Source organism: Pipistrellus hanaki, assembly GCF_964339955.1.
Source record: "Pipistrellus hanaki genome assembly, chromosome: 4".
Classification (NCBI taxonomy): domain Eukaryota; kingdom Metazoa; phylum Chordata; class Mammalia; order Chiroptera; family Vespertilionidae; genus Pipistrellus; species Pipistrellus hanaki.
The window spans coordinates 4456130-4480350 of NC_140506.1; the positions used below are offsets into that span (position 1 = coordinate 4456130).

A 24221-nucleotide genomic window follows, 5' to 3' on the forward strand; every position below is an offset into this window, starting at 1 on the left:
ACAGGGATCGGGCCATGGGGGTATGGTTAGCCTGGGTGAGGGGCTGAGGGCTGTTTTCAGACTGGTCACACCTCTTTCAGCGTGGGGGTCCCCGCTGGGGTGCCTGTCCAGCCTGGGTGAGGAGCTGTTGACTATTTGCAGGCTGGCCACATAATTGAAACTTTGTAGCCTTGAGCAGAGACCAGGGCTGGCCAGCATGGGTGGGAAGCTTGGCTTCCTCCATCGCTGGGAGCAACCCAAGCCTCCTGCTTGCTCTAGCTCCATGGCTGCTGCCTTATTTGTTTGGTTAATCTGCATACTCGCTCCTGATTGGCTGGTGGACATGGCTTGTGGGTGTAGCAGAGGTAGTGTCAATTTGCATATTTCTCTTATTAGATAGGATGATAGGCAGCATCATGATGAGGCTGGGTTGGGTAAAATCCCAATGAAGGCCCATTTAGAAGACAGATTTTCAAACCCACTCCTGGTCCAAACAGCAAGGGCTCTCATCCTGACCCACTGTAAACGAATCAGTAAGTTCCACTTTTTAAAAATCAGTTCATACATTAGGATGGTGCTTGATGTTTCTTTCTCAAACCACTGACCTACCAGAAGGAAAGTCCTTTACCTGATCTATTTTTAGTGCCTTGAGTAAAACCATCCTCTTCCTCGTCACAGCTGTCACAGTTTAGTTGTGGGAGGGCTGCTTCTGCCTGGCTCTCAGCTTGACTGACATCTTTCTGGTTCTCAAAGCTTCGAAGAGCAACAAGACGGTGATGTATGGCTGCAAACAGAGATTCTGTGTCTTTGGCACTGGCCTGTAGGGGGGAAATTCCGGGGTTAAGAACAGAACACATTTTAAGGATTTTTAATCTTTCACTGTTAACAGGGAAGGAACTACCTGGCATAAATCTAGAATGTAAACAACCCTATAAACACTAATGGGCAAAAAGTCCATTTATCTTGAACCAAACTGAATCCTAAGGCAGAGAGTTTTGTAAGAGGCCCAGTTTGTGCATTTTAAATGGAGTGGATGATATTTTGTGGCTGGAAATTTCTATTTGAAGTTAACTTTGTGAAGACCATCCTTCCTCCAATATTTTACCCTGTAGGAAATCGTAGAATTGGGGGTGGGGGCACGAGGGGAGACTTCATTCCTTTACACACTGTGCGTGGACACCCCCTGCGAGCCGCAGAGCTCTGTGGAGGAGCAGAGCTCACTAGAGCAGTCTATGTATTGTTCCCAAAACCCTTCAGAAGCACTTGTTCTCAGTACTTTTCTGTGCTCTTTTTATGGCTGCAATAAAGGTCAAAAGGAGAGTAACAATACCATTTGTATAACAGTTATTGTTATTCTGTTGTTCCCCATTTTTTACAATAAAACTGTGGTTATTTAGCTCAGGTGTTCAACATACTCTCACTCCCCTCTCCCTTTGACAGGTGAGGAGAGGACAGCTCAGAAAGGTGCAATGACTTGTCAACACAGCTAGTTGACAAACTGTCTGGCACTTGAATCCCAGGTTTTTGTCATCTAACTCAGTGTTCTTTAAGGCAACATGACAGTAGTTTATATATTTGTATCTTTTCACAATTTCAAAGAAAATCTGGGACGTTTTTTTCTCTTTACTAACCTTTCAGACAGTTACCAAACATTTTAAAACTCAGAAATGAGGGTTGAACCAACTATATGCCAACTCTTGGGAGAAGGGTTTTAAAGTATTTTTTTTCATATGCATGTATTTAAGTTGCCTTAAATACTTTTGGGTGGAAAAATTTAAATATAAATGCAATAAAATATTGTTGGTTCTCATATTGTACTTGATAGAGTAGTTGTTAAATATTTGTTAACTTGACTACTTTAATTGTTTTAGATCATGTGCAAAGGTGTAATTTTCTTTAGTAAGCTAATTAATAATAAATATTGAGAGTATTTGTAATTGAAATATAAATGCTATTCTGCTTCCTTGACATTCTTACATTAAATTCGTAATGACTTTCACTAGCCAATATATCTATTTCCTTGGACAAATTCATTCAGATGTTTTCATTTAAGAAATTCCAAAGTTAAAAATAAAACAACATGATATATTTTTGAATAACAAATTTGCAATGTTTAAAAAAATTATAACTCTGAGGAAGTACCATAAAAAATGCTGGTGAGAATGAAAACTGTTCAGTCTTTCTGGAGAGAAATTTGTCAACACAAGTCAAAACTTGTTCCCAAGAAAATTAACATGTATATACAGTTTCCTGCAGCCTCCTTAAAGAATCTGTATATACAGTTTCCTGCAGCCTCCTTAAAGAATCTATGTAGCCAAACAGGTTTGGCTCAGTGGATAGAGTGTCGGCCTTCGGACTGAAAGGTTCGATTCCAGTCAAGGGCATGTACCTTGGTTGCGGGCACATCCCCGGTGGGAGGTATGCAGGAGGCAGCTGGTCGATGTTTCTCTCTCATCAATAATCACTTTCTAGCTCTATCCCTCTCCCTTCCTCTCTGTAAAAAATCAATAATATATATATATATATATATATATATATATATATATATATATATATATATATATAATTGATTTTTTACATATATATTTTATATATATATATATATATATATATATATATTTTTTTTATTTTTTTTTAAAGAAATCTTTGTATATAAAAGCTTAAGCAACCGTTAAGATTTGTAGCTATGACATACACTGACCACCAAGGGGCAGATGCTTAATGTAAGAGCTGGCCCCCTGGTAATGAGTGTGCTACCACAGCCAACCTCCTGTGGCCGACCAACCTCCCATAGCCCCTCCCCCTGGACTGGGGGAGATGGCCCCAATTAGCCCAATTGCCGAGCAGGCTGAGGGACCCCCACCTGTGCATGAAATGCACCAGGCCTCTAGTTTATAATAATGAAACCTATAATAAATTACCTAAGTATTTAACAAAGTAGAATTAATGGAATAAATTAGGATGCATAATATAATACAATAGAATTCTTTTCGCCTGTTAAAATAATTTTTGAAGAATGAACTATTTAATGTCACAAAAACACTCATTTTCATTGATAAGTGAAAAGAAGGTTATATGTATATATTTTACAATCAAATATTAGCTATCTAATCTCACCCATTTTATGAAGTATATTATTATTATCTTCATTTATCAGGTGAGTAAAATCAGGTTAAGGGAGGCTAGATAACTTGCCTGAAGGTCGGTCGTACAGTATGTACAGTATGGCACATATCCTATATGATAAAGAGCTAATATGCTAATTAGACCAAACAGCAGAATGACTGTCTGGACGAAGCCAGGGCTGTGAGGGGCTGCGAGGGCCGAGCCTCTTGCACAAATTTTGTGCTTCAGGCCTCTAGTGTATTATATATGTGTGTATATATGTTTATATATTAAAATACAGGGTAAAACCAAACCAAGTATTAATAGTGACCATTTCTGGGAGTGGAATTTGGAGGGATTTTTACTTGCATTTTGTTTGTTTATCTCTAAAATGTATATCCTACGATTTGAAAAGACAGCATGAGCTCAGTGCTGAGCAGCAGAATCCAATCCTAGTTGTCAGTCTCAGGCCGGCTGCTTGGAGCATTCAAAGCCGTGACCGGGCCTGGCAGAGTGGCATCTCCCTCCATGTGAACAGGGCTGGGCATCATTTACTCTACATCTTAGCACTCCACATCACTATCGCCTAACATTGTACTAACTGTTCATTAAAAAAAACCTTTGGTTTTTCACCAATGGTCACTTGCCAACGTTTCTTCCATTGGTCTGTGGAAGCCAAGCCACTTGTACTGCTGCTTCTGCCTGAGTCACTGGGTCCTCAGCTTTCTCCTGGGTCCCAGCCCAGAGGGAGACCCAGCCTTTTTTCTGGCCTGATTCCTGCCAGCTCTCTCTCTCTTGTGCCTGGAAATCTTCTAGTTAAGGTCACGCATTCCTTTTGCAAGAAAAGAGCTGAAGCTGTGCTCCATCCTGTTACCTTGGAGACTGACTCATGTCCAGAGCTGGAATTTGCTGTTGGAATGGCTAACTCGCTAGCCCTGTGTTTTTCCATTTCTCCCTATTCCTTTGCTGTGATCTCAAAGCCTTCTCCATTTCAGCATTCACTATGAGCATCAGGCTGTGGATTTTGCTAGCTTCTTGACAATAGTCCCTTTGTAACTTAGTAAGATTGTTGAGGTAATTTCAATGGTAAAGAAAAATATAGAGGTTCAATAGCTTATATCAATAAAAATATCTTGGGACAGCTACCAGTTGATTACTCTAGATTTATGTGTTAATTTCTAAATTCCATGTAAAATGTAGGTCTTAAATTAGACTGTAAACAACCAGAGTGAACGGCTGATTTTTTTGCCAATGGTACAGGTTACACAAAATGGGAAAAAGCCCTAACTGGTTTGGCTCAGTGGATAGAGCATTGGCCTGCGAACTAAAGGGTCCCAGATTCGTTTCTGGTCAAGGGCATGTACCTTGGTTGCAGGCACATCCCCAGTAGGGAATGTGCAGGAGGCAACTGATGGATGTTTCTCTCTCATTGATGTTTCTAACTCTTTATCCCTCTATCCCTCTCCCTTCCTCTCTGTTAAAAAATCAATAAAATATGTTTAAAAATAAGTAAGTAAATAAAATAAAATAAAATAAAATAAAATGGAAAAACACATACAACACAAATGAGTAATTGCAGAGATCTATAAAAACAGTAGGGTGGGTAATCCTCTAACATTAAACTTTATTACTTACCTGAATTAAAAACACTTTGATGCTATAGTCTTCTAAATCAGTAGCTGTTATTCGTAAATTTCGGTGGTTTGCTCTTTGAATCTCCATTTGAGTCCAGAGTTTGCTATTGAGAATCAGCCTCAGGCTCCCTTGATTGCGCATAACTAAAACAGGAAGGTGAATACATCAGACCACAGAAGAGTTGATTTCCAGGGGAATTCCCCAAGTTGAAAGCAAAGTAAATCTTATAATAATTTTTCAGATTGTATTTTCATATTAAGTTTATAACCTGGTTTTCAAATTGAACTTTATTATGTTAAAGAATTTTTTTTTGTTAAAATGCTGGAATTATATATTTTTACTATAATATTAAAAATGATTAAAATTTTAGAACTCCTTTGAGGACCTAGTGTTCTGAAGAATTTACCCCAAAATTGTTTAAAATAGAGAAAACTGAAATGAAATTAAAAAATAGAATGAGTTAAATAAATGATGGGCTCAACTATTCAAGGTATTATGAACTTAAGAGCCCAGATGGCGTGGCTCGGTGATTGAGCTTGGACCTGTGAACCAGGAAGTCACAGTTTGATTCACCTGCCCAGGTTGCAGACTCCATTCTCAGTGGAGCATGCAAGAGGTAGCCAATCAAAGATTCTCTCTCAATCATTCTCTCTCATCATCATTCTCTTTCATCAATGTTTCTATCTCCTTTCCTCTCCTTCCTCTCTGAAATATATATATATATATATATATATATATATATATATATATATATATATATGTTTTTTGAAAAAGACTGAAAAGAGAATTATTGACGTAGAAAAGTGATCATGGTATATAGTATGTAAACAAGAAGAAATCCAGTTGCAAAGCAATATAAACACCATGAAACACACCTTTTTCAATATATGTATACATTTATGTAGATAGGAACAAAGTCTAGAAGAATATGCATTGTAAACAGAAGCTATCACAGAAAGACAGACCTATTAGTGATATTCTTTCTTTCTGTTGACCCATATTTTCTGTCTTCTATAATGAACTTGTATGTCCTGTATTCTTTTTTTAAAAAAAAGATTGTTTTGTTGTTCTTTTGGCAGGCGGTGGAAGGAGTGAAATGAAACCAAAGTAGAAAAACAACCAGCACCTGCTTTGGGAATAATACTTAGAAACCTGTTTGCCAATTACAGAACTGAAGACACTGTTTCTATTCTCTTAGTCTGAATTCTATTCCTTACCCATTTGTTGAGCTTGATATCTGAAACTCAACAAACATGCATACACTTAGATCCAACTTCAATCTGTGGGCTCCTCCACAGCTCTTACTGGCTAGTATCAACCAGTCAACCAAACCTGTCCCCCCTACACACATCTCCGTGTGGGCTCACTTTAAGTCTGGGCCTCTGAATGAGGACCAGTGTGCCTCTCAGATGCCAAAACCCTCCTGAGTCTGTCAGTGTGACTGACTCCAGATTCCAACCATCACTCTGTCTCCAGGATTCAATAACCACACACCTTTATTTCCTCGGATACTGACCCTTCATCCCAACCCACACACCATGCTATGAATGGCATTGTAAATTTTAGGGCAAATATTCTTTTTTTAAGAAAACTATTTTCACTTTTTAAATAATTTGTATCATATTCCTTTAAATAATAATGGATTGCAATTTAGGTATGTGGTGGGCTCCTTCATGGGTACTTTACATGCATTATCTCACTGAATTCTCACAATCAAGTTATGGACTATTACATTTTCATTTATTGATTTTGAGAGAGAGAAAGAGGGAGAGAGAAGGAGAGAGGGAGAGGGAGGGAGAGAGAGAGAACAAGAAAACAAGAAATATCAATTGGTTGTTCCACTTATTCATTCATTGGTTGCTTCTTCTATGTGCCTTGACCAAGGATCAAACCTGCAACCTTGATGTATGGGGACACCAGTCTTACCAGCTGAGCTACCTGGCCGGGGCAATTATCCCCCTTTTAAAAAGACACCACTAGGCAGAGTGGTTAAATAACTTGTCTAAGGACACCAGTTAGTCAGTGGGGGAGCCAGAACTGGAATCGGTGTCCTCTGACAGAAGAGCCTACTCTAACCAGGAAGCTCCTATGGCACATTGGAAACAACCTTGTTTTCAACAGCCTGATTTCTTGACGTACTTTATGACACATCTCCAGACAATGATCTGCACCTGGATTGGAGATTTTACCCTGAGACATAGCATCTGCCTTCCCAGAGGATCCCTTACTTAGTCTTGACTGGAAGACCCCATGGTCGCTGCCAGCTGTATCATTGAGTCTCAGAGCTCCCCGGCCCCTCTCAGTCCAGGACGGGGTGGTTTTGTTGAACACAAAAAGCTTGCAGTTGATCTGAAGGGCAATATTTCAAAATGTCAAACATATAGAAAGTTTCTCCAAATCCCTTCCTATACTTGTATTTGTTTGATCTTTTACCAGAATAACCTTTGTTAATGATTTACACATCAGTTTTAAAATAGTATTTAAACGTAAATATTTAACTTTACAAACATACAAGTTTTGAATAGTTCAAACATCAAAAATCAAGCAGATGGGAGAAAAGGGAGGACTTATATAATACTTTCAATAATAAAGATTTTTTTTATTATTTTTTAAAATATGTTTTATTGATTTTTTACAGAGAAAAAGAGAGAGGGATAGAGAGTTAAAAACATCAGTGAGAGAGAACCATTGATCAGCTGCCTCCTGCACACCCCCCACTGGGGATGTGCCCATAACCAAGGTACATGCCCTTGACTGGAATCGAACCCAGGACCTTTTAGTCCGCAGGCCGGTGCTCTATCCACTGAGCCAAACCGGTTTCGGCAACAATAAAGATTTTTTTAAAAAGCAAGATGTACAAAGTGAGAAGTCCCTCCCCAAACCTAGTTTACTTTGTACTTTCTACCTCCTGTATCAGTAATCATTATTGCTAATATTTTGTTAATTCTTTCATATATAAGTATGAAAAAAATATATATATATATGACAATACATTATATGTGCCCCTTTTTTTATTCTGTAAATGGTAGAATAGCATACTCCTTTCTGTACCTTGCTTTTTCACTTAACAATACATGATGTTGTAAAAGTAGGTTTATAGAGTTGTGAGTACATACATGAAATAGAGTTTATTCTTATATTATTACTTATTAATTATTGTATTATTTTCCATATGAACTGTAAACCTACTTTTGCCCCACCCTGTATATAAACACCAACTTTCAAAGTAAACTTAATGCTATTTGAGCTATGTAATTTATTTGAAGGTAAAGCACTTATGGAAATATTTGTACGCTTTAAATATTTTAAAGAATAGAGCATGAGAACTAAGATGTGATACCAGAATCCCCCTTTAATTAAAATACCAGTGGCTCTCAAAGTCACTGTGCTTGTGAGTCACCTGGGCGACTTGTTGACAATACAGCAGGCCAGGTCTCACCCGGCACCACTACTTCCATAGTCTATGGGTAAGCTGATCCGAGGTTACGCTTTGGGACACACTGGTATAGTAAATGTATTAGCACACTGTGGGGGAGAAGAGGAAAGGAGGAAGAGCAGATGTAGACAGAACAAGGGAAACCGTGCCTTGTTGAAAAAACGATAAAGTCATAGTAATTACACTTCATTTGCCGGGGCTGATACATAGACCACGCCACATTCAAACCCGATGGTGATACTGTAGAAGCACCTGTGAAAGTTCTGATTTATAGGAAATTCAGAACTTACAAACTTCCAAAAGGAAAACAAAATTCTTTTACTCTCTTGAACTAAAATAAATACATCTTATCAGCACTTTAAAGCCTTCTGTGTAAGTTAAAATGTTAAGTCCTATGATAATGGCACCGATTGGACAAGCAGGTTGAGCAGGGTACAACTTAGGTCGAAGTCATATTAAGAAAGGGTCCTGAGATGTCTGCTTCCTAATGTGAATAGTTGTAAACCAAATAACCCGTTTTTCTGCAACTTATATGCACAAACGTAAGAATCCAACAAAATAGTGGTTTAATTTTTGGAAGTGTCCTACATTTTTATTTAAGCAGCTCGGTGTTTTTGAAAAGTATACTCCTGCCTTCTTAAAAAACATGTCCCTGTTGATGATAACTTTATACCCGTAAGGGCTACTTTATATCTGGAAAGAGCAATATATGATATACAGACCTTTAACACATTATATTCTGCTTCCTCCCCTGTTATTACATCAATTTTCTTCAGCAAGCATTTCAGTGATGATTTGGAAGAGAGCGCAGCAGCTGATTCAATCAGGGATATATTTTTAATAGCATCTGTTCCTAAGTGAAAATAATAAAAGGTCCCATATTTTATAGTGTGAACATTCTTTGTTGTCCCTATTAAATGCATCTCTTCCACTTTTTTATAACAACGAGTGTTTCCAAAAAACCCACGTTCTTCAGGCTAAGTAAATCTCTTTAACGATTTGCCATGTCATTAAGTTAAAAACTTTAAAAAGCTTCTATATCATGTAACTACTGTATATGTATATGCTTTATTCTTTACCAACAAATTTGAAAATACTGAGCTATTGTTTTTGTACTTTATAGATGTTAAACAAATGACATGGGAAAACACGAAATAAACTAGTCAAACCAAATGTTTTACAAGTGAAAGAATTCTTACTTGAGTTCGGAGAGTTGATAGGAAATCTTAGAGTATATTTGAATGGCTTTTCCTTGGCTTGGGAATCATTTTCAAGTTGAGGCTGGGTGAGTTTCTGCATACCCTAGGCAGCGGGGGAAAGATGCATGACTTCATTTTACCCTCTTATATTTGCAGGAAGCCAAAGACATCTTTGTTCTCTGTTTTAAACAAAACCAACTGCTGTGTTTTCGTTTGGGCTCCCTCTGGGCTGAACAGGAAGTTCCTCCCTATCCTCGCAGGACCTTGGTCCTGATCCCCAGGAAGCGTAGCCCAGGGACCACCAGCCCACTTGGGTGGGATCTGGTTCCAGGGACAATGTGAGAAGTTTTAGAGGCCCCACAGGAGGTAACAGCTGTTCCATGCTACCCCAGACTAACCTGATGCCTACAAGGAGATGAAACTATTATATATTTCAAGGCATTTCAGTATGCCCAGCAATTCGCTGTCTCTATCCACAGCATTAAAACATAATAATAATAATAATAATAATAATAATAATAATAATAGCAGCCCTGTCTGGGTGGCTCAGTTGTTCAATTCCTAGTCAAAGCACATACTTAGGGTGCAGTTTCAGTCCCCTGTAGGGGCACGTATGGAGGCAAACAATCAATGTTTCTCTCCCACATTGATATGCCTCCCCTCCCTGCCCTCCACATTCCTTCCTAAAACCAATGAACATATCCTGTGGTGAGGATTAAAATAATAATAATAATAATAATAATAATAATAATAATAGCAGCAATAATCATGATAAAATTATCCAGGACCTACTGAGCTGTCTCAGAGATCATCTTCATAGAAACAATTTGCCTCCCATCAGCTTTTGCCAACAATGGGTCTTTGCACCACTGTTGTAATCAAGGCCTGTGTGAAAAGGCCTGAGTAGTTCCCTACATTGATGATCCTGTAGAGCCCCCTGCAGAACAGGGAAAACTGGAATGATACTCAGGTTTATACCATTTCCCTTCGAAACTCAAGATTCGTTCACATTATTTAACTGAACATCAAGATATTCTGTTAAAACTGGTAGAGACAGGTATAATTATTTCATTTTAAGAAAACGTAAGCCGAAGCCGGTTTGGCTCAGTGGTAGAGCGTCGGTCTGTGGACTGAAAGGTCCCGGGTTCGATTCCGGTCAAGGGCATGTACCTTGGTTGCGGGCACATCCCCAGTGGGGGTGAGCAGGAGGCAGCTGGTCGATGTTTCTCTCTCATTGATGTTTCTAGCTCTCTATCTCTCTCCCTTTCTCTCTGTTAAAAATCAATAAAATATATATAAAGAAAAAAAAAAACTTAAGGCACAGAAAGTTTAATGACTAACTCTAAGAGCACATGGTCAGCTAACCAGTCAGAAGGGTATATTACCCCCAAATCACTAGGCTGCGGGATTACAGCATTAGCAAGACAAATACAGGTTTTTCTCTGTTGCTCCTATCTGTAGGATGTTATCAGTAACATAGGAAGCATAGATTCTTTTGTAAACCAAAGGTAAAGTGCCTTCTCAAAGTAAATCTGCAATCCTGACTAGGTCCTCGGTATAGGTCAGTGGTCGGCAAATTGCGGCTCAAGAGCCACAGGCGGCTCTTTGGCCCCTTGAGTGTGGCTCTTCCACAAAATACCACGACCTGGGCGAGTCTATTTTGAAGAAGTGGCGTTAGAAGAAGTTTAAGTTTAAAAAATTTGGCTCTCAAAAGAAATTTCAATCGTTGTACTGTGGATATTTGGCTCTGTTGACTAATGAATTTGCCCATCACTGGTATATGCAGGCAAACTGGAGACTAAAGCAATGCTTTCTATATCATAAGAACACAATACCCTTGTTACATTGAGTCGAATGCTAATAAAATACTTTATTTTTGTTGGTGACATCTTACAGAAGCTAATCTGGTGTCAAATGTAGGAGTAAATGTTATGGAGTAAATATCCCAAAATATATTGCCTGGAACTTCACTGTGGAAGTTGGTCCATTCTGGTTCAGATGCAAAGGTGGGGGTCACCAGCTCTGGGAACGCAGGTGTTGACCTTCATTCTGGGAGGGACCAAAGAATGCCTCTAAAGCAGAAAGCTATGCTAACTGCGCTTGGGGTTGGGATTTAGCCTGAGGTATGGAATAAAGGAGATCATGAAAGTGACTGATTTGTGGAAGCCCTAAAAATCTCGGGATAAACTGGCCTCATGAGTTGGTCCTTCTGTTAATCTGGGCCCTTTCATGGGTTTTTAAATCTCTCCAACCTTCTTGGGTCTTCCCTGTACCTAGCAGCCCATAAGGCAAGCTAGCCACCGAGGCCCATCTTAGCCAAGATTTTTGTCTGGGTGAAAGCTGGGAAGAGTATGCAGGTGTGACGGACTAGGTTAAAGCACAGGCACACCTGGTCCATAGCCTTCACTTTGCTATGACATCCCCCTCCCCCAGGTGATGCTGTCTCAGAGACATCCCCTAAGGAGGGCAGAGCAGCAACTGCCTCATGCAGGACACTCCACAGTGAGTAAAGAGGGCAGTAATGACAGGTCAGGGTCACCACTTGGCGAGTATATTTCCCCAGGCAAGTGATTTTCCTCTTAAAGCTAGACCCAAATAAGTTACAGTAACACTTTCCAAAGTAAGACCTTGAAGGGAAAGGTTAAGGCTAATGAGAAAAAAATTGGCAAACAATTATAAATACATCTTATTACCAAAAATAATGCTATTGAAAAATGGTATTAAGATGTCTACCAGCTATTTACTAGGTGTACCGGTTAATAATGCAGATACCGTAATAAAAGAAAACATGATAATTTCAAGAGAAACATCAAAAGTCCTTTATTCAAAGTAATGTCCATTGTAAGCTAAACATTTCCCCAATCTATAGGTAATTTGTAGATACTGTCCCAATGGAACTTTTCTTGTTTTGAAGCAAACCATTCAGAGACCCAATTTTCCACTTCTTTGTATGTGTTGAAGTGCTGCTCAGAAAGTGGTAATCTGAAGGAGCAAGACCTGGTGAATACAGTGGTGGATTAATACTTCCCAGGCAAGATTTTTTTTAACATGTCTTTAACTGGTTTTGATGGTGCATTATCATGAAGAAAAATTACTTGTCTTCCGGCACATTCTGGTCGTTTCATGATCAAAGCGTGGTTCAAATTAATTATTTGTTGTCAGTAGCGATCAGTGTCAGTATGGTTTCACCTGGTTTTAGAAGCTCCAGATTCCACCTTCCTGATCCCACCAAACACAGAGCGTTGTCTTCTTTCCAAAGCGATTTGGCCTTGCAGTCGATGTTGATGGTTCACCTGAATCAATCCATGATTTTGTGCATTTGGGATTCTCAAAATAAATCCACTTTTCACCACCAGTCACATTTCGATGCAAAGAAGACTTTCTTTTGTGCCGTTGAAGCAACATTTTACTGATGACTTTTCGGTTTTCCCTTTGTCTTTTGTTCAGTTGCTGTGGCACCCATTTTCCTTCCTTTAAAATCTTTCCCATTGCTTGTAAATAATCGGAAATTGTTTGCTGAGCAACATTTAATCTTTTTGCAAGTTGCTTTTGAGTTTGACATGCATCTTCATCCAATAATGCTTGTAATTGTTGGTCTTCAAACTTTTTCATTCACATCGAAATCATCAATTTTAAAGCATTTAAACCAGCGTTCACAAGTATCTTGAGATGGAGCATGTTCACCATAAGCTTCCCTGAGTATATGATAACTTTCAGCAGCACTTTTCTTCAAAATAAAGTAATGAATTAAAATGTCCTACAGATGCTCTTTTATTGGCACAAAATTTGACATTTTTAAGTGTAAAAATATCTATGATGTTAACACCTTCAGCAAATTTAACATGAAGTTTTGAAGCTTGCTGTCAATACCACAAAATAGCATACACATCAAATCGTGTATATATTATCAACATATGTGTAACTCCATCTATTGAAAAAAAAATCCGCATTATTAATAATGGTACACCTAATAACTATTATAGTAATTCTGGGATTTCCTTGGGTACATTTGGGTTAACACGAGTCAAGAACTATTTAATATTATTCATCAGTAATAATGTTATAATTACACAATTCTCTTCCTCTGTGGGTTCCTGTCTATTATTCTAATATCGAAAACTAGCTTCCCAGGAGACTCTTCTCAGTTAAAGAAAGAAAACGTGCCTTTGAACCCAGGAGTTAAAGAGTATGCTCCAATGTAACATTGTTTTAATTAATTTGTCTTCAGAAATTCGAAGTGATAGCTCTCTACATGATAAGAGAAACATTTGCCAAAATCTTACCAAAACTCTTTCTACCATGTTTTCTCCAAACACGAAGTCAGAACTGCAGCTTTTAAAAAAATACTTATCTTCATTTGGTTGACACCTAAAAAAAAAGAAATAAGTACTTGCTATTTCATTTATGTGTGGGGGGGAGTTTAATAGCTTCTTTTTGCTATAACTATTGCTTTTTCCTCCTTTCAAGAACATTTGACTTATTTTTTCACATTTTTTAATTTAAATTTTTTTTCAATTATAGTTTACATTTAATATTATTTTGTATTAGTGTCAGATGTAGAGCATAGTAATTAGACAATAACATACAAAGTACTCCTCCTCCTGATATTTCTAGTACCCACCTGAAACCATACATAGTTATTACAGTATTATTGGCTATATTCCCTATGCTGCGCTTTACATCCCCTTGACTAAATTTTAATTACCAATCTGTACTTCTCACCCTTCCCCTTTTCACCCATCCCCCAACTCCCCTCCCCTCTGGCAGCCATCAGTCTGTTCTCTGTAACTATGAATCCGTTTTTGTTTTGTTTATTCATTTATATTGTTCTTTAGATTCCACACATAAGTGAAATCATATGGTACTTGTCTTTTTCTGACTGCTTATTTCATTTTGCATAATAATCTTTAGGTTCAACCATGCTTCACAAATGGTAAGGTTTTGTTCTTTTTTTATGGTCTAGTAATATTCCATTTATATATAAATATTCCATCATATATATATATATATATATATATATATATATATGTATATGATACAATACAATATTAATGATATTGCAATATCAGAGACATTTTGAAAAGCATTTTAAACTGTGTTCTTTATAAAATCTTCTTTCAAACAGAAATATTGACAATTTATCTCTATGATGTCAGAAAAAAAATTATTTTCTGTAAATGGTAATAACGATAAAAGAAAGCAGCAATGAAGGAACAGCACTCACCCTACTGATGCGGCCCCCAAAAGAATCTGGTTGGTAGACAGCTGGATTGAAATTCCAGCACTTGGCAAATTTTCATTTAGCAAACAGGAGTTCTTCTCAGAAATCTGAACAAAAAGAAATCCAAAAAGTTCATTTAAATTGCTTCCTATGGCGGCATCAGACAAGGAAATAATACTTACAGTTAAATGTATTAAAAATGTACTGTATTCAAGTACTTCCCTGAGCATTGTATGTACTCTATCTCATCCTCTGTTCACAACAACGCTATACACTTTGCACACCTATTACTTATTGTCCACATTTCCCAGATGTGTGAACTAACCTAATGAGTTCAAATTACCCGGCCAGGAAAGGGCTAATGTTTGAGCCTAAATCTGTCTGACATCAGAGACTATGCCCTTGGTCCTAAGAGTTCAGAAATCCCACTCCTTTTGTCCCTTTTTTAGCCACGTGGCGTTAATTCTCATCTCTCGGTTAGTAAATCTAGCTTTCAGGTTTATTTAATCCCTGGAAGCAACTAAGAGCTTCACCATCCAATCAGTGTGGGAGGAAACTCCACCTCTTCACCTGGGAACATTGGAAGGGTAACTTAATCAATTGGTAATGTACACATGTACATATGTGTTGATGCATAAATGAAGGAGTGGGCAATTTTAGAACTGGAAGGAACCGTAGAAAGATCAGATTTAGTGTCTCCAATGTTTTGTGGACACCTTCCTTCCCCTACCAGAGATGTGGTAGGGAGTTCATGTCTTTAAAGGCAGGTGGGCCTGGCCAGCATGGCTCAATAGTTGAGCTTTTACTTATGAACCATGGTTCGAGTCCCAGTTGGGGCACATGCTCAGGTTACAGGCTCAGTCCCCAGTGAGGGGCGTGCAGGAGGCAGCCGATCAATGATTACCTCTCATCACTGATGTTTCTATCTCTACCTTCCCCTGGAAATCAATCTATAATAATAAAAGTGTAATATGCTAATTAGACCAGATGTCCTCCCAAATGGCCTTCTGGACGAAGCCGGGGCTGCGAGGGAAGCCCGGGTCCGGGTGCCAGAGGGAAGCTCGTGCTGACAGCCGAGGGAAGGAAGGCCTACTCTAGCGCGAATTTCGTGCATCAGGCCTTTAATACAAATATATTAAAAAATAAATCCCAGTGTGGGGCATGCTTCGGGAAGATGACAAAACATGTTCTTGGGAACAGCTCTCCAACTTAAGAGGGCATGTGGAATATGGCGACTGAGGGCTCTGCTATCTAGCCCAGCTCTTCTCCAGCTGTGTAGCTGATTCTGCAACAACAGAAAGCTCAGACCCCTAACGGCTCCTAATGCTCATGATTGGTGCGGGGCCCACGGCAACCTAACGGACAGATGAAGGGCTGAGGTCAGTCCTACCATGGCAGAGTTTTCTTACTTTGTTTTTTGTTTTTTCTTTAGTCTTGCAGTGCTCCCATGCATTGTGTCTTACTTTTTCGCGCCTTTGAGCTTGAGGTGGCTGCAAAATAGCAGGTCTTAAAACATGTTCAGAATGTTTCAAAGGACCTTGATGGAACAGAATTAAAGAGTCAATATATCTTAAGTGAAATACTTCTTTCTCCATATATATATATATTTTTTTTTTACTAATTTAATGATTATGATTAACTATTCAAAGTCAAAATAGCAAGTGAATTGCTTATTATGTAATTCCAGCCAAGATTTTATCCAATAAGTATTTATTTTGGCCATGGGACTGGGCTCATTAAATACCTTCTTTCATGTTTTGTCACTCAGCCTTACCTCCACCCCCCCAACACACACACACACACACACACACACACACACGCGCGCGCGCGAAAATATAGATGGCAAAATGTAATTTCTGAGATTTTCATAATAGAGAAACTACATACTTTGTTCTGCACTGTTCATGCCAACATTCCTTTGCACAAGAATTGGTGTCATAAAAACATTGTTTTTCTTCACTGTAAGAAAAAAAAATATTTGGAAAAATTTAAGTCTCTAGGAGATGGGTCCTTTTATGATTTGGGTTCTAACAGTCTTGCATGGAACTCACCAGTAGATGTCAGTGTCCGCACTAATAGAGTAGGAGGCAGTGCACAGGAGAGCGCTGACTGCTCAAAATGCTTGATGGCAGGATGAGTTTCCTCTCATCAATGTAAGTGAAAATTAGGTCACTAACAGAATAGGCCATCTTTAGAATCATAAAAGGGAATACTGAGGCAAATCCTACAGATTATAAAATCTAAATTGATAATGAACGCTTATAGAATGTTAAAAATGGTTAGCAAATTCTGTCCCTCTCCCTACTCTAATGATACCCAGAGACAGAAGTGAAACCATGGTGATGCATCATCTTCCTAGGAAGTGCACCCGTGGGCTAGGACTGTGGTGGTGGCTACAAGCACAGAATTACGATGCATTTCAAAGTGATCACCTCCTGGTTGCAGAAACAGAAGCCTTGGAGCATTTGAGTAATGGAGATGAGAGAAGAATAAGAGTTTCTTTTTCAAAGTATGATAGCCTACTACAAATTTCAGGGTAGAACTGCCTCTATAATTCAAAATTCAATGAAATGGTATTTATTATCTTCATTCTTGAAAAGCAAAAATGAATTGACCATATAAAATTATGCAATTTTTCTCTGTTGTAATTCCACCAATATTCTGTGCTACATACAAAGGAATGGCGCTTACTGATATGAAGGTTTCTTTATTCATTCTTTCCTTTTTGTGTATCTGACCTTTTTGGCCTGATTAAAATAAGGAAAATTAAAGCCGTTAACTCAAAGCCATCCCTTTGCTTTATGCGCAAACACAGTAAACAAATCCGCTGGGATTAGGATGCCATTCCTCTTAATGTCTGTAACGTGTCAGGGAGGCTTAGAGGGCCTACTGAGCTAGAAGCATCTCCTCTGTATCTGAAAGGCATCTGACATACTGGTGCTCAGTCATGCTTGGAATTCTTAATAAGAATATAAATTCACTAATTTGAATATGCGGTGGTTCCCAGGTACATGAAGATCAGTAAAAAGAAAGTGAATATTTTGTGGGTTTTTTTTTTTATTTCTAGTGGCAAGCTTAACTTGGAAAAGGCAGTTGGTTGTTCATAAAAAAAAAAAAAACACCCAAGAATATAAATCATAATTTTAATGTATCAAATGTCCCAACCATTTCAAAACTTTAATTAAAATAAAGTTTTTATTAAAATAAGTTTTTATAATGCTTAGCAAAGCATTATAAATTTCAAATAAAAAGGAAGCAATGTTTTAATTAATGAAAAGTACGAAAGGATTAATATTCTAAACTTTAAAATATAAATCTAAAGCATAAACTTTAGAATAAGAGTCTAAAGTACAGTTGTATATTTTGTATATACAACTATATGTATTATAAACCAGGTACATGGACAATAATAAGTAAAATAAAGCAAGTTCTTTTATAGGGCTGCCTTAGTATATTGCTATCATAAACATGAAATCCTAAAAAAATCATCAAGTTCAAACTTTCTTCCAAAAATAAACAGATGTATTGTCTGGATCTGTAAAGTTCTTAAGGCATTCTTCTGTTCATACTTTGTTAAGACCTCTACTATGTTTGCCACGAAAATGTCAGGATTTTATAGCAGCTGAGAAAGAAAGATCATCATAATGAGAATGGATTTGGGAAGGTCAGAGTGACAGGCTCCAGGATCTAGAAGCTCTGTGAGTGCTCACCATGTTTAACACAATGCAGACCATAGTTTTATTGCTAGCTTACCCAGTGGCCAGATATGTTTCTATTGAACAAGTACAAAAAATGTTTTACATAAATGTTAAAGATACACTTTAAAATTAAACACCCTTGCATTTTGAAGTTATTTATTACATGCTCTTACAAGCTAATACCTTTTTAAAGTATGATACTTTGTAAAACACCATGTAATATGAAGTGGAGAATTCTTGTGATCCGTCCACAATGTGTGAAGATACTCTATCAGGCATGAAGATGCTCTAACGGAACTCACAGTGGAGGAGACAGATACAGCATAAGGAGCTGTATGACAAGGCGGAGAGCAACGCAATCAACTCTAAAAGGAATCACCGGAGTGCTCTGAGTGTGAAAGAGAGGCAAACTAAGTCACTGGTTATTCAGAATTCAGTACTATATGATGGCGTTCTTAGAACAAAATGTCTTTTTAAAAGGTGGACATCTATTTATTTAAGTAGGTGGTCACTTATGAGAAAACTAGAGGCCCAGCACTCATGAAATCATGCACAGTTAGGGTCCCTAGGCCTAGCCTGGCCTCCATTGCTGGCCTCTGCTGCCCTGTGACACTACATAAAGTTGCCCGCCTCAGGATGCTCCATGATGCTCGCAGCCCCTCCACTGCTCCGCAAGGCTCCCCCCACCCCCCACTGCTTTATGAAACTCCCTTCACCCTACAACTGCTCCGTGAGGCCCCCCGACCCTTGACTGCTCCACAAAGCTTGCTGCCGCCCCACGAAGCTTGCCCCTGGACACTTCGTGAAACTCGCTGCCGCCCGGTGACTGCTCTGCTAAGCTCGCTGCTGCCCCATGAAGCAGCCTGCATTGCCGCCACCGCTCAGCAGTCCCCAGTCCTGCCCACTGCCGCCCCTCCTTCTTCATGGCGAGCTGCTTGGGGAGTGTGGAGGGACTGAAAGATGGTCACTTCCTGGTGACCGTTCGTTCATTCAGTCGTGACAGCACCTGTATCTTTATATATTAGAATGGTTTTCCCTACAAGACTAATATATACTTAAGGCAGAAACTTTGTAAACTTAGCAAAAGACACCAAATCACTCATAAACCCATTACCTGAAATAGCCATTCCTAACATTGTGGCTTATGTCCTTTCAGTCTTTTTTCAATGTTGGTTTTATGAAAACAATCTGCTATTTTCATATAACCATATATTATAAGCACTATCCAGTGGGTAGACTTTTAAAAATTATCCACTTGCAAAGTTTCGTAGAAATTTTATACTCAAAGTAAACATAGCATAAACAATCACAGTCTACACTATACCTACCTCCTTGGGACTGCGAATCTGCAGTTTCCAAAGAAAAAGATGAAGACCGTATGCGCTTTCTTGAAAAGCCATTACATTCTGCAAGAAATTCAATGTGAAGGGTAAAATTGCTTGCAATAACAAATTATCCTCAACCGATGATATGGGGAACAAGTAGAATTTCCTTTTGTCTATACAAATTATCCTTGGATAACACGTTAACTTCTGAAGCACAATTTTAAATATTGGGGTTAATAGCTTGAGGATTTGGAACTGATAGTTGCATCATCAGTTGTGACATTATCAGACTCAAGTAGTTTTAGCAAAAAAATTGTATATGAATTCTGAGATTGTATTGAGAATGTTTTTGGTATATTGAAACAAAGACCATGGAGAATCATGGGATTTTAGAGTTGTTTGAACTACATTTTCCTATTGAATTCTTTTTAAATTAAATTTATTGGGATGCAACCATTAATAATTATATAAATTTCCAGTGTGCAATTTTATACTACGACATCTGTATACCCTATTCTGTGTGAGCACATAACACTTGCATGTTGAAATACAAGAAAAACCATCAAGTTTTACATAGTCTGTGCCACATGCCAAAATGCTTGTGCCTGCTTACGTTTTTTGTCTACAGGTTGATTTTGAAATGCAAGATTTAAATCGTTACCAGGTTCTGTTGCTTCGTGCAGGGTCTCCTCCACGGGTCTCTGGAAGGAAATGAAGCTGCAGTGAGAGTTCTCACACCAGACTTCCACCCTGTCGCTTTCTAAGAGGATCCTCTGCAGCCAGGTCTCTTCAGCGAGGCCAGGACACAGCTGCTCTCCTTACTCACCAGCATGCGTTAAAGAACAAGCCACATCAGGCAGAGCAGGGCCCCATTCCAGTGACTGCAGAGCCCTGTGGGAGCTTCTGAAACTCCCACCCAGGACTCTGAGTGGCTGACCCCGGCTGGGGCCCATGAATCTGGTTTTTCAACTATGGCTTGGGGTTAAGATTTAGGTAGTTAACTTTGGGGACAGTGATGTACATTACCTGCGTAAGCAAGAATGAATAACAAGGAAATACTAACTAAGATAAAGTGAGAATGCTACTAGAAATCTTATTGTTTGTCTCTTGAAGCAAATATAATGCTGTTAAAAAAAGATAGGGTCCTTTAGGTCCCCTTTTAAATCAAATATTGAAGTTTACAACTTACTTAATACTTAGTGTTAGGCTGGATTGGAGGAGCCTTAGTCCTAATCTCTTTCAGTCCCTCCCACCCAAGCCACTCCAAAAAAAGTGTAATTTAGGGGAAATTCAAGACAAGGTCACTGGCTTCCCATTTCAGCTCAATTGCTGTCAGTAAATCCCTACTATATAAATATTCCGGAGGCCCTGCTCTGCTAGGTGAAGGATAAGAAAATAAACTTAGCAGGGCTATCACTTAGTGTAGCTAGCTTCTTTCAATACAATTTTCTTTGTCAAATTAAAAATTAAACAAAATAAGTCACTTGATCTTACCTTAAAAGCTTGCTCTCTCTTTTCAAAAACAAATATTGGTTGAGCAATGACAGATTTTTCTGTAAATTAAAAAGAACAGGAAAGAAATAAAACCATATTCTGACGTTTCTAATATTGACTAAAATTATTTGAAGATTTGTTTATTTATTTGTATTTTTTTCTGCCTTTGGGTAAAACCTAAACTGTTTTACATGGATGCTATAAATGGAATACTTATAAATAGTTTTAATAGTTAATTACAGAAATAAATACTTGGGGCAAAGTGATAGTAAATATATTTCCACAAATAGAGTGATCATCCCATTAAAAGAACATGTGTTAAGGGTTTGAGAAAAGCAAAACATGATTCCCTGCCTTCAGAATCCCACCAAGATAGAGTGATTAACATCTATACTTTTAGAATAAAAAGTTTCAAAGTGTGAAAAATCTAATTTTGATAATAGTATTCCTACTTGGATCAGATCTGAAGGTATAGAAGTACTGCATTCCAGCTTTAAAAATGATCTAGAAATAATCCGTATTTCCTTGACTAGAGTAGTCATATACTAAGAAGTTATACTAAGAAATGCTTTCAATTTTTAGACTAAGAATCAGTGTAAGAGTTAGAAAGTAGCTAAAGTTTGTCCTCAGCCATACCAACCTTAGTAGTCTTTTATATTTTCCTATCTTAGGTAGGACAATGGAGAGAAACTCATTGACTCTAGGGCATGAATGGGTGATCACAGCTTTAACTATCAGCACTCCAGAATTCTCAGGGAAAATTACATGGTTCTTAAGAGCTTGGGCTCCAGAGTTAGGTGGGCATGTGTTCAAATACAAGTTTCACCACTAACTGGCTTTAGGAAACGGAATATGTACCAGTTTCCTCATCTGAAAAAAGAAAGATTATGACAGTATTTACCTCACAGAGTTTATGTGAAGATTAAATGGATTTTTAGATCTAATTATAAGATTTTAATAAAAGAAACAAAAAAGCCTAAAAAAAGAAGAGTCAATATGTGGCATGCCACCAGCCCCCATTTCAAAGCTCATACCCGACATGGCTAACTGATGACACGCTTTCTCGAGGAGCCCACATATGAGCTCAGCCCTGTGCTAACGATGGGCTTCCAGAAGCCACTGCCAACATTCCGTGCTGCCATACAGGCTGTCACCTGGCATCCCGAGGCTGCATACATTCCCGCTAGCCGAGGCATTTCAAGGAACTGCCACACCTTTTAGCTGCCAGAAAGGGATTCTCCAGTTCCCCACAATGTTATCCGTGAGAGAGTGCCATAAACTCCACCAGACGACCCTTTGCTGAGCTCCTGGGGCCACGTGAAGCTGGGCACCTTCTTTCAGCCCAGTGACGCACACCAGTCACTGCTTATGCAAGTGTTGCTGGCCTGTCCGCCCTGGGAGCCGAGCGAGCCCAGTGCAAGCCATTCAGGAGCACACCGGCAATCCCGTCCACTTAGATATAGCTCAAGTCCTCGTTCTTTCTCACATGAGCTCCTTTCCAGCAACCACTTTAGATGTAAGAATGGAGCTCTCTAGGGACTTTATGAATGTGCACGGGAATACTTATGAATCCCAGTAATGAATGGGTCTTTTCTCAATTGGACTTGGATAGTCGTTCTTAAAATAGCATGACTTGGTCTCAGCCAAGACAAACTAATTGACTTTCCTTCTATCAAAACAGTCAGCTAAACATGGGCAAAAGCGATCTTTAATGGCAGCATTAAGGAGGAAATCCCAAAGGGTTACTCGCAGCTTGGAAGGCGTATGGTAAAGTAAGAAGGCCCCTTTTATTCATTAATTCAACAAATGTTTATTGCACATCTTTTCTGTGTGCCAGCCACTGTGTTAGGACCCAGGCACACACTGTCTGACTGAAGGTACATTAGCCTCAGGCAGCCGCCTGCTCTGCCTGACACGGCCCAGCCCATTAGTTAGAAAGCAGATAATGTCCTACCCTCCACTTCCATCTAGAGTTTCTCCCTCTCTCCCAAGCATTTCTCTGGCCTCCAAGACAAAGACAAAGTAAGCACTGATCAAGCCCTTGGGTTGACACCTGACCCGGTAGGAAAAACCTACATAATAAAAGGCTAATATGCAAATTGTCCCTTTAGGAGTTTGACCAGCCCGGAGTTCGACTGCTCACTATGATGTGTGCTGACCACCAGGGGGCAGCACAGAACAAAGGAAGGCCCTGGCCAACAGCTGGCAGCTGGGGGAAGGAAGGCCCTGATTGCTAGCCAGGCTTAGGAACCCTATCCATGCACTGGGCCTCTAGTCTGAAAATAAAAGCAAAGTTCTTGAAATTATATTTTTTAAATTCTATCTTTTATTGTTTATAATATATTTATTATTCAAGCCATTTATCTAACAAATATGTAGTGACGGATTACTGTGTATGAGGTCGTTTGCAAGGTGAGAGAGAGGACAGCGGTACAAGAGGAGGCTGAAGACCAGGTTGGAGCTTTGGGAAGCCTTGAGGGCTGAGCCAGGAGTTCTGTTTTCATTCAAAGAAAAAATGGGAAGCCAGTAGGGATTTACGCTGTGGAGTGACTCACTGGGATATGCGTTTGTTTGTTGTTGTTGTTTTGAGATCACTTTGCCTGCTGTGTGGAAAGGGGTTTGGTGGGGAAAGGACTGAGAGAGAGGAAATAATATAATAGGTTAGGCTAAATTCCAGAAGAGAACTGGCTAGTTGCTCTTTGCTTCTTTGATCATCTTGCATCTGTGATGTTTTGAGGCAAATGGAATAATTAAAAGTTTAAAATACAGTCTTCTGTTAAAAGGAATGAAGATGAGAGAATGGGGAGGAGAAACTTAAAAACTTAAGGATTAATTTTGATGTTTTGCCTGCTTTAAGGTTCATCTAACATTTAATGAATCCCAATATTCATGGTTGTTTGCTAAACTATTCATTACAAGAAGAAAAGTGTTCATTCATCCCCCAAATATATTTAAGCCTGTTATATATAAGAAAGGACACGGTGTATTATTGATATAACTCAGTCTCAGTTCACCTGTCATTTGCTCCACAATGGAAGCACACAGTAGACTAAGGGCTTTTACTCATCATCGGGCCTACTTGAATTAATCACTTTGTGGGTTAAATATGCTTTCTACTTTATCTACAGA

The 24221-nt window shown here is 38.8% G+C and overlaps 1 protein-coding gene across 3 annotated transcripts in view; it reads right to left on the reverse strand.

Annotated features, from left to right (window-relative positions):
* The window catches only part of RANBP3L (RAN binding protein 3 like), a 463124-nt gene that overhangs the window by 429085 nt on the left and 9818 nt on the right, over positions 1–24221 (reverse strand). Inside the window, exons 2-13 of one of the 3 annotated variants that reach the window (XR_014794854.1) lie at positions 21093–21151; positions 20260–20299; positions 19602–19679; positions 16463–16534; positions 15985–16112; positions 14579–14682; positions 13638–13722; positions 9355–9457; positions 8878–9008; positions 6948–7068; positions 4720–4862; positions 151–797 (exon numbers count right to left, since the gene is read on the reverse strand). Coding sequence is in view for 2 of the 3 variants with exons in the window: in XM_084881910.1 (XP_084738036.1) it covers positions 608–797; positions 4720–4862; positions 6909–7068; positions 8878–9008; positions 9355–9457; positions 13638–13722; positions 14579–14682; positions 15985–16112; positions 16463–16534; positions 19602–19679; positions 20260–20299; positions 21093–21151 (1293 nt within the window). In the remaining variant the exon portion in view is untranslated. Of the gene's footprint in view, positions 1–150; positions 798–4719; positions 4863–6908; positions 7069–8877; positions 9009–9354; positions 9458–13637; positions 13723–14578; positions 14683–15984; positions 16113–16462; positions 16535–19601; positions 19680–20259; positions 20300–21092; positions 21152–24221 lie in introns of all 3 variants that reach the window. The other 2 variants (XM_084881911.1, XM_084881910.1) reach the window with 2 other exon arrangements.